Source organism: Phaseolus vulgaris, chromosome 6 (genome assembly GCF_000499845.2).
Source record: "Phaseolus vulgaris cultivar G19833 chromosome 6, P. vulgaris v2.0, whole genome shotgun sequence".
NCBI lineage: Eukaryota > Viridiplantae > Streptophyta > Magnoliopsida > Fabales > Fabaceae > Phaseolus > Phaseolus vulgaris.
In genome coordinates this window covers 20,450,521-20,460,844 of record NC_023754.2, presented here as the reverse complement: position 1 = coordinate 20,460,844, position 10,324 = coordinate 20,450,521, and the positions used below count along the sequence as shown (strand labels likewise).

The window sequence follows — 10,324 nt, the reverse complement described above, 5'->3', positions numbered from 1 at the left end:
CAGCACTGTAATTAAAGAGGATTTGAAACAAAAGAATTCTCTTAACAGATTAAAGGTTGAAATAAATAATTCAAATTTTGCAATGAAAGTCACATATCACAAGTAATTGGTAGAATTATACGATCTAATTGTTAGTGCATAAGCAAATATACTTGAGAGTATCTTTTATGTGTGATGGCTTTTCTGATTTTGATTTATTCAGATCTCTACCATAATGTTTAATGTTTGAGCTGGTTATGTATATGATCAATTTATAATACTATTCAAATATGAGGTGATCCCGTGAAGGATGTCATGACAGAAAGTGCAGAACCGAACGACCATCATCACTGCTGTGACAGAGACTTTTCACTAAATAAAATGGAAGGATTAGGCCTGAGCTTGCACATCAAAATCTGCTGCATGCAACATTTTTGACAATTGTTATAATAGAACTGAATCAGTAAAGTTATATTAATTGATACAAGTTATATATCGCAGATTATGTTGAGTAGTGTTATGGGGATAATGTGAATTATTCATCAAAGTTTCACCTCCACAACAAGGCAGCACCAACTCAACACGGCTCCTTTACATAACTACATACTGCATGCATGCAACTAAGCATTCTTTTCAGCTGCCAAGTACCCCCCTCACTCACCATCCTTTTGTTTTTTCTGTCTTTCTTACAGATAATGTTAATCTTCTGGAAATTCACATCAAACACTTCCAATCTAATGAACTGGCTTTGTCATCAACACTGCCAAAAGAAGACAGAATCTGTCTGTCATTATGGTTTTTCAAAACACCATATTACAACTCTGGAAAAAGAAATATTTTTTTGGTTAAACAGAACAATTTTGAATTTGTATTCACCATTTAACATATATGTAAACTGATATCTTTTAATTTACATTCTTTTTTAGTAACCTCACCCAAAAGGGTTGTGCTCCTTTCTCTATAAATTGTAGCTCACTAATACACTAAAATTATCATTCCAACCTTGCATCATTTGTAGACTGTGGTAGTAATGGCTTCTATCCTCTACTTTCTAGTCTTCTCTCTTTCTTGCTCGTTTCTTTTCTTATTATCCGAGTCCAATTATGTTAGCAATCCAGCATACCTGCTTGTTCTACCTACTCAAAAAGATGTTTCCACTGGTCTCCATTGGACCACCCTTCTCAAAAGGACCCCTCTGATACAAGTACCCGTCCTGGTGGACCTCAATGGAAACCAGTTGTGGCTCAACTGTGAGCAACATTACACATCCAAAACCTACGAAGCACCCTTCTGTCACTCTGCACAGTGCTTCAGAGCCAACACACATCAATGCCTCAGTTGCCCTGCAGCAGCAAGGCCAGGGTGCCACAAAAACACATGTGGTCTCATGTCCACCAACCCTGTCACCCAACAAAACGGTTTGGGTGAACTAGGCCAAGATGTGCTTGCAATCCACGTCTCTCTAGGAACCCAACTTGGTGAGTTGTTCACAGTCCCTCACTTCCTCTTTTCTTGTGCACCTTCCTTCCTTCTCCAAAAGGGTCTTCCAATGAATGTTGAAGGAGTAGCTGGCTTAGGCCATGGACCTATTTCTCTTCCAAACCAACTTGCTTCCCACTTTGGTCTGCAACGCCAATTCACCACCTGTCTCTCTCGCCACTCATCATCTTCAAAGGGCGCTATCATCTTTGGAGATGCACCAAACAATTTGCATGAACTTCACGGCCACGCTATTTTCCAAGATCTGGCTTACACCCCATTAACCATCACCCCACAAGGAGAGTACAACGTGAGAGTGAACTCCATAAGAATCAACCAGCACAGCGTGACCCCAGTTAAAAAGACATCATCAACCATAGTAGGACATTCGGGAGGAACCATGATTAGCACGTCAACTCCTCACATGGTTCTGCAGCAATCTCTTTACGAGTCTTTCATTCAAGTGTTTGCTCAACAGCTTCCAACGCAAGCTCATCAAGTGAAAGCTGTGGCACCATTTCAGCTGTGTTTTCATTCCAAAAACACCAGTGAATATCCTGGCGTGGAGCTTGTGATGGACAAGCCTAATGGTCCGGTTTGGAGAATCTCTGGTGAGGCCTTGACTGTGCAGACACAACCCGGAGTGTGGTGTTTGGCCGTGGTGAACGGTGGAATGCAACCTAGAGCTGAAATCACCATAGGAGCAAGGCAATTGGAAGAGAATCTGGTGGTGTTCGACCTTGCAAAATCAAGGGTTGGCTTTGGCACTTCTCCACTGGCCTCGCATGGGATGAAATGTGCAGATCTCTTCAACTTTGTTGATGCTTGAGAGAGTGGAGAGTTTCAGTTTTTACCTATGCTTATTTCTAGGGAAGTAAGCATTATAAAAGTAAACTCAGAATAAAAACTCTGGATCAGAACACTTGTTTCTTTCCTGAGAAATTAATGTTGTTGGTTTTATCCTGCTTTGTTTGCTAATTAAAATCAGATATACACTGATTTGGTATTAGTATTATGAATAAAATCTGTTGTATGATGAATAAAATCGAATTTGATTTTAGTATTATAAATTCCAATGAAATATTTATTTATTTAAATATTTAAAATAATGATGAAAAGCCACGTAGAACATACGCGCGTCCCACATACAAAATCTTATGTCCCATATCATATAAAATTTCCATCTCAACATTTTATTAATCAAAATAAATGAAATAAAATTGGATAATTTTAAATTTGTAATATAATATATTAACTTTATTATTACCGTAGTTAAATTGTAGAATAAAAAATACAAAAATTAAATTAAATTTAAAAATAACAAATAAATAAATATCATGTAATATAAAATAATTTTATTGATTAAAAAGGTTTTATTATTACTATAAACATTTAAAAATATAGTTCAAAGAAAATATTGAAAAAATCGAGTTCAAATTATCCAACATATAGTCAAATCCTGTCAAAAAAATTACTTTGAATGTATTTTCAAATTGAAATGTGTTGGATGGGTGTGACTCTTTCTAAAGAATTAGTATTTAAGTGAGGATTTTTGCTTTTTTTTTTCTCACATTTCGTCATAATAGATAAACGAAAAAGATCTTTTAAAATTATGCTATTGAAAAGGAATTAAAAAATTATAAATTACACGTTTGAGAAAAGTATAATTCAGAATTATATTTTTAACTATTTTGAAACATTAATAATAAGATTTATTATTAGAGAATAATTGTTTTTATAGTTTAATATCTATTTTTGGAAGTGTAATTTCGACTTTAAAATGTCATTTAAGACCATTAAAATGGCCTTAATGGAGTTTGTCCTTGGTTAGTTCTAATAGAATGCCGACGTGGAACTTTGAATGACGTGGCAGTCTATAATTGGTGGCACAGAAGATTTGCGTGCGTGGTTTTGAGGAGTGAGCGTGTTGGATCCAATGAAAGAGCACCAAAACAAGCACCAAAACAAACGCACCAAAACGTTTCTTTGTCTGCTTAGTTCAGTCAACTAGTGTACCCTCTCTTTCTCTCTCAGTCTTTTTATCAAACACACAGAGCGCAATCGAAGAAGAAGGAGGAGAAGAAAAAAAACCCTGAAAATGCATTCATTCGGGTACAGAGCCAACGCGTTGCTAACATTTTCCATAACAATTCTTGCCCTTATGTGCGCCATGGCCTCTGTATCCGACAACTTCAACACCCCCACTACCTCTGCGCAAGTCCAGGTCCCTATTTTCTCTCTCTCTCTCTCTCTCGCTCTCTCTTGAATTCACCTTTACGGATCTGCAATTCGCCAATTCTTTTACCCCTTTTTTACTCGCTCTGTGTGCTTTGGGTTTCTGGATGCAGGTGCTCAATATCAACTGGTTTCAGAAACAGCCAAACGGCAATGACGAGGTAATTCATCCTTTTTTTTCCTAATAAAAAAACAGCCTGGCTGGTGGCTAGGTCTTCTGGGCTTGTTCGTTCCCGCTTTCTTCTCTAGAATCTTTCTCAGATTTAGGATCGTGTTTAAACGTTACAATTTTTGTTGGTCTTCATTTATTCTATGGATTGCGATGTAAGTGGGGATTGTTCCCTCTTTTTAAAAGTTATACTTAGGGTGATTACTGATTTCTATTTGATCCACAAGGAAAAAAACCCTTAAAGTCTTTATATTTCACATCGGTCAGTATTAAACTCTTATCTGTACAGTAGATGATATTTATTTCTGTTTTAATGTTTCTGCGGTTGCCAACTTGGTATCAACATTTATGCTTAGACAGGTTATTCTGCAATTTTAGGTTTATGGTTGTCATCTTAGTAACAAAGAACTTAGTTGTTGCAATTTCTATTGGTTTTTGAAGGAGGAGATATTCGATTAACCCAGCCTTCAATTCTTAGACATGAGTAGTTACTTACCACTGAATGATCCTTGGTTGCAGCTTGCAAGAAAACACGGTTGAAACATGGCATGCATGATACTTTTTATTAGTAGATTGTTTGTTATGTCACATAGGAAAGAAAGGGTTTGAACAATCAAACACAAATGAAATGAAAGAGAAGTAGTAAATTAATTCCACAGATCTAAGGTGCCCAGTATTTGTAAATGAGCAAAATTGAGCACTTGAAGCTCTGACTGTACTTGCGAAGTAAAGAAAGGGGCAAATTTAAATCTTACGCTTTACTTTTTAAAATTATGAAGTCTGTGTATGATTTTTCAAGTTCTTTTTTAGCCTGAATAGTTGCTTTCCTTTATCAGATCTATTCGCAATGTGTTTTGAAGTTTTTTTAGTTTAGTATTTAGTAGAGATTTTTATGTAATAAGATGAAGTATTAGGATAAAGTTAAAGAATGTAACAGAATCTACTGACCTAATTATAGTTGTTTATATAGAATTATAGACCTATTCAAATAGCTTGAGCTTGGGTCGTTTATATTAATGAATCTAAAGCTAATCTTGAGCTTGTTTTTAGTCAAACAAACAATAGGGCTAAGTTTGAGCTTGGTCATTTTTAACGGGTCAAGCTCAAATAGATTACAAATAGCTCAATTATTTTAATTTCCTACCGTTCCAAGTTCCAAGACTGTCAACCATAATGAACAATAATTTTACAGATAATTCTGGGGTTGTTTAGAGCATTTAAGGTATTGTATTGTGCTATTTTAAACTAGCTTATCATGGTAAAAGTTAGAACTCTATTGTGCTATTTGCTTAGAAGAAGATCTAGTTTTTCAATATTATATACCGTATTCATGTTTCATGCTCATGCTCTGTAAGCTGCATATATGATATGATGACGCCATAGTTTGTAAAAAAAAACAGCTTGTTGTAATTCTTTTCTGTGATATTTACATGTCATTTATTCATTATTCAATCTGAAGTGGAAGCGTTTCTATTCCTGCAGGTCAGCATGACACTGAATATATCTGCAGATTTGCAGTCCCTTTTCACGTGGAACACAAAACAGGTTACTATATTTAATTTGGAATACAAAACAAGTAATTGCTTTTGGAGAAAATGTGATTATTTCGTGAAAATTATCTGAAACAAATGCGTTTGTTTGCTCTTCCATTATAATGCGTGCTTAATGTTTGAATCGCCTTACCTAATGTTATATCTTGTTTCAGTTTTCGAAATATTAATTTATATTCTTGCCCATTGCTTTTTTTTGTGTGTGTGTGTGCAACATTGTATTTCCATGGAAATGTTCGAGCTGCTTAATGACACACCCAATGAAATCCTTATTTCCGATCATTATTCTAGATAAACTGTGTAAAAGCTAGAAATTTCAGTGCTGTCCAGTGATTTAGTTGTGTTATTTTTGTATGATTGCAGGTTTTTGTTTTTCTAGCTGCCGAGTATGAAACACCGAAGAATTCCTTGAATCAGGTATGAATTGTTTAGTTTGTTTGCATCTACATTTGAAATATAATCATGTAAATTGTTAGTTTGCCAGCTTGTTTTTATAAAGGAAAGAATAAAAGGAAAACCATGATAAACAGGTGTATTATAGGATCTGAATTTTTTTGGTGAGGCGGTGGCTTCAGAATTTGTTTATACTATTGATTTCACTCTGATAGCTGCGGCTGCATGTCTACCATCTTTGGTATGTGTTGCGTCATGTATGTTGCTTAGGTTCTTGGAATGCCATTTTACAGATATCTCTATGTGTTGGTGTCATTCACTCTAAAGAGCAGGAGAAGTTTTGAACTCGTACATAAATAAAATAGCTTTTCTGTTTAACTAAGCGTCAGAGTTTTTTTTTTAATACTATTCATATCACCCAGAAAGCTTTGCATATTATGCGGCATCTCTCCCATCCTGGTATCTGTTGTGTCATGTATGTTGCTAAGGTTCTTGATATGCCATTTAACAGATATCCTTATGGGATGGTATCATTCCCACTAAAGAGCATGCGAAGTTTTGGATTCACACATCAAACAAGTACCGCTTCATTGACCAGGTATACAACTCCAGAAGAATGTTTTCAATAATGTGATTTGCTTCAGATTTTTTTAGGACTTAACTTTTCTATTATTTCATTCCCAGGGAAGCAATTTGCGTGGCAAAGAATATAACCTTACCATGCACTGGCATGTTATGCCTAAGACTGGCAAAATGTCTGCAGATAAAATAGTCATGCCGGGTTACAGACTGCCTGTGGAGTATAGATGATGATGCCTTGTCATATTAGTTTTTTTGTTGTAACGTTTACCCTTTTTTTATAACGGATATAGAAGGTTAGTTCAAAGAACTAGATTGAGGAAGTGAATACTGGAACATCCTAAGTTTGCTTGTGGTCTTCAGTTCTCTCTTGCATTGGTCTGAACTTTTTCCATTCCTCCAAGAAAAAAAATGCTACGGTGAACACTTTAGCTGTTGAAACTACTTAGGCCATGCATACCTGGAAAACTTCGAAATTGTTCTCATTTTTCTGGTAATTAAAAGTCACTCCAGCACCAAAAACCTATGTTTTAAGAAGCGGACGGTGGGTTAATTAGAAAAAATTGGAACCTTCAAAATCTGGTTTACAATAATTCAAAGAAATTTTTTCTTTAAAAAAAATTATCATAAGAAACTTGTAATTTTAAAGAATGTTATTATGTATGTCTGAATCTTAAATCCAAATATTACGAAATATTTGATTTTGAATGTTGAAAACGTACGCGGTTAATATTATTAAATTGCGATAATATATTTTTTAAAACATTTATACATAATTGAATTATTAATATAGGAATCTTGGGGTGTGACTTATTGTGACAAAATGTGTGAATGCATAACCGTGTTGTTGATAGTGGTGTGGTTGTTAAAGCAAGAAACGCGGAACAGAGGGTGGGGCCCATCCGAGCGATGGAGTAGGGAGGGTGATGATTGAGATGGCGGAAACGCCGAGAAAGAAGGCACGACAGGAATGGCTCTGGCATGGTTGAAATTAATCCTGATCACCATTCTCCTTCTCCTGGTGTTGATCTTCTTCTCGTTAAACCCTCCTTCTCCCATCGCCACACAACGCAGGTCACTCCTCTCTCCCTCAGCCTGCTCCACCAAATCCAATGGACTCCTCAACTACCACTGCTTCTTCCCCCAACACACCGCTCTCTCTATCCCATCCCTCTCCCTATTCCTCCTCCTCCACTTCTACATCCTCATCACCACCGCCCAGCACCACTTCTCCCTCGTCACCACCAAACTCGCCTCCCACCTCGCCCTCTCCCCCAGCATGGCCGCCGTCACGCTTCTCTCCCTCGGCAACGGCGCCCCCGACGTCTTCTCCTCACTCGCCGCCCTCCGAGCCGGCCAGTACCGCACCGGCTTCGGCGCCATCCTCTCCGCCGGCACCTTCGTCTCCGCCCTCGTCGTCGGCTTCGTCGCCATCTACGCCGCGCCCTTCTCCGTCGATCCCGCGCCCTTCGTTAGGGATGTTCTCTTCTACCTCACCGCTGCAATGTTCCTCTTCTACGTCTACCTCAGCGCCGAGATTTTCCTTTGGCAGGCCGTCGGATTCGTTGCCTTCTACGTGTTCTTCGTAGGTTTTGTGTTCTACATGGATTTGGGGATGGCGGATCGCACACGAAAGAGTTCCGCAGATCTCGAGGGACAGCTGGAATCGGATTCCGACGCTGTAGTTTCGAGATCAGCCGAGGAGGAGAAACGCCTTTCTGGAGTGCGTGGAGCATTTCGATTGGTACGTTGTTGTAGTAGTAGTTTCCATTTCGAGTGCGTGCGTACATGGGTACATGATCTTGATTTTTTTCAGTCCAAGCAAGGCAATTGTCATTGAACTACTTTATTTATTTTAAGATTCTGGAGATTATTAAAATTTGTTTAAAGGAAAAATGGATTTGACAACAACTTTCCTTATTTTTTTTTAGCTTTCTAGTTTTCATCTTTGATGTAGTAAATACTTTTATATCTGTAATATGCTGTGACTCGCTTTTAGCATATTGCTTGCCATTTTTCATGTTTTCATGTGTCAGTTTTAGTAATGTGATATGTTTCTAAGTTATAGATAGAATAGTATGTCTGAATTTGGAAGGAAACGAGATACGATTAGAATCATGTGTTTGAGTTTTTTTAATACAATTTTAGGTATATATACAGACAACAAATATCGATCATTCATAGTTTTGCTAAGTGGGTGGTATTTCGGACAGAGTGATATGATTTTGTCTTCATAACTAGGTAGTTGGTGCAATGCAACAATAAGAAAGATGGTGAAAAATTAATAAATGGGTACATACAGACACCTTCACGGTGATCGACTTCTTTCAGTATGTACTGGGGATGAGTGATGGAATGGTTTCTTGAGATTGTGCATCACTGAAAAGAAGGAGAATATATCTAATGAGGTGGGGTTAACTGGATTGATCTCTTTGTCATAAAAGAGTGATTGATTTAACCTCAACATCCACTTTAACCATTCACAAATGGGGGGTTTGGGGGAGGCAATTGATCCCCTTGTTAGTAAACGTTGAGTCAAGGCAGGTATTTCAAGATTCTGATATAAATTAGAATTATCTCTGATTTTTTTTATTTGATTCCTGAAAGACGTGTTAGACTAATTATATTGTCAGTTCCTGTAATTGATGCTGCTATGGTCATTACCTTAATTTGAAAATTATTGTTTAATTTCATTCAATAAGATTCCATATAACTCTTAAAAACAATGATTTACCATAATATAGTCAATCATTTTTAAAACAATTAGGGAATTTTATGCATTGCATGAATATGTTTCTAATTCTAGTTATTTACAATATTGTTTAATTACTCTACTTGAGGCTGTCCTGACTTTTTATCCCTTGCTCTATGTACTCAGATTTCTAAAACATGGGAGCTTCCTGTCGAAACTCTCCTGAGATTGACAATCCCTCAACCAGCAACAGCACAATGGAGCAGATTTTATGCATCAGCAAATATTGCACTTTGTCCACTGGCCCTCTTGTATGCCTGCAATTCATTCATGCCATTTAATCATCCCATAGTTTTCCTCCTCCCGAACACTCACTTTCCCCTCTGGTCAATAGTGTTCATGACAAGCTTCTCTCTTGCGTTTCTTCATTTTATAATCGAAAAAGAACCCCCCAAAACAGAGCATCTGCCTGTGGTTGTCATGGCATTTGTGATGAGCGTGTTTTGGATATCTACTACAGCTGGAGAGCTGGTGAACTGCCTGGAAGCTATAGGCACTCTTCTCAAACTGCCACCAGCACTCCTGGGTCTCACTGTACTGGCATGGGGAAATTCAGTAGGTGATCTTGTTGCTGATGTTGCAGTTGCTAAAGCTGGTCATCCAGCGATGGCAATGGCAGGATGTTTTGCCGGACCAATGTTCAACATGCTTGTTGGCCTTGGAAGTGCTCTAGTCATACAGACGGCCAATATATATCCTAGAGCTTATCAGCTCAATTTCCACGTTGGTATCGTAATGGCATTTGTATTCCTGCTTTTAAGCCTTATGGGGTCTCTCTTGGTGATCACTTGGTGCAGGTTCAGAGTGCCTAGGTTTTGGGGATTCTGTCTTGTAGGCGTCTATGTTGCTTTTATGGCAGCGAGTTTAGTAATATCCATGTTCTGAGGGGGTGGTTTTTGAGGTAGATTTGTGGTTTATATTCATAAATTCAACCATAAGCTAAATCCACATAGATAGCATTATTGAAGGAAGTATTCAACACGTATATTAAATCGACGACATAGGCACATAATGTATGTTCAGGTTGAGTTTTTGTTTGGGGTTTCTCCATTAGGTTTAGGTAGATAAAAAAAAATTAGTTGGGTCTTGATCATTGGAAATTTTTAACACTACACTGTCATTCAGTGTAATGCTTACTATTACAACACCTATCTATTACCAGTTTTGCTGACTGACATTTTGTTACAA

At 37.4% G+C, this 10,324-nt stretch overlaps 3 protein-coding genes across 3 annotated transcripts; all 3 read left to right on the top strand.

The window, feature by feature from the left end:
- The first annotated feature begins 917 nt into the window (after positions 1-917).
- LOC137831704 (basic 7S globulin-like) lies at positions 918-2,503 on the top strand. The gene has a single exon (XM_068639487.1). It carries the CDS (start codon positions 1,010-1,012, stop codon positions 2,285-2,287), a length of 1,278 nt encoding a protein of 425 aa, XP_068495588.1. The 5' UTR covers positions 918-1,009; the 3' UTR covers positions 2,288-2,503.
- An 847-nt stretch (positions 2,504-3,350) lies between these two features.
- Positions 3,351-6,746, top strand: LOC137831711 (signal peptidase complex subunit 3B). The gene is made up of 6 exons (XM_068639497.1): positions 3,351-3,682; positions 3,807-3,854; positions 5,345-5,407; positions 5,776-5,829; positions 6,317-6,403; positions 6,490-6,746. The coding sequence occupies exons 1-6, from the start codon at positions 3,557-3,559 to the stop codon at positions 6,613-6,615; spliced, it is 504 nt and encodes a 167-aa protein (XP_068495598.1). The 5' UTR covers positions 3,351-3,556; the 3' UTR covers positions 6,616-6,746.
- Positions 6,747-7,170: 424 nt separating this feature from the next.
- LOC137831710 (cation/calcium exchanger 5) lies at positions 7,171-10,324 on the top strand. Its single transcript, XM_068639496.1, has 2 exons — positions 7,171-8,128; positions 9,263-10,324. The coding sequence occupies exons 1-2, from the start codon at positions 7,355-7,357 to the stop codon at positions 10,019-10,021; spliced, it is 1,533 nt and encodes a 510-aa protein (XP_068495597.1). The 5' UTR covers positions 7,171-7,354; the 3' UTR covers positions 10,022-10,324.

Excerpts from the sequence above, each read along its gene's own strand:
- LOC137831704 (XM_068639487.1), top strand. The coding sequence starts at position 1,010 with ATGGCTTCTATCCTCTACTTTCTAGTCTTCTCTCTTTCTTGCTCGTTT.
- LOC137831711 (XM_068639497.1), top strand. The coding sequence starts at position 3,557 with ATGCATTCATTCGGGTACAGAGCCAACGCGTTGCTAACATTTTCCATA. Across the intron at positions 3,855-5,344 it reads AGCCAAACGGCAATGACGAG|GTCAGCATGACACTGAATAT; the intron begins GTAATTCATCCT and ends CTATTCCTGCAG. Across the intron at positions 5,408-5,775 it reads TCACGTGGAACACAAAACAG|GTTTTTGTTTTTCTAGCTGC; the intron begins GTTACTATATTT and ends GTATGATTGCAG.
- LOC137831710 (XM_068639496.1), top strand. The coding sequence starts at position 7,355 with ATGGCTCTGGCATGGTTGAAATTAATCCTGATCACCATTCTCCTTCTC. Across the intron at positions 8,129-9,262 it reads TGCGTGGAGCATTTCGATTG|ATTTCTAAAACATGGGAGCT; the intron begins GTACGTTGTTGT and ends CTATGTACTCAG.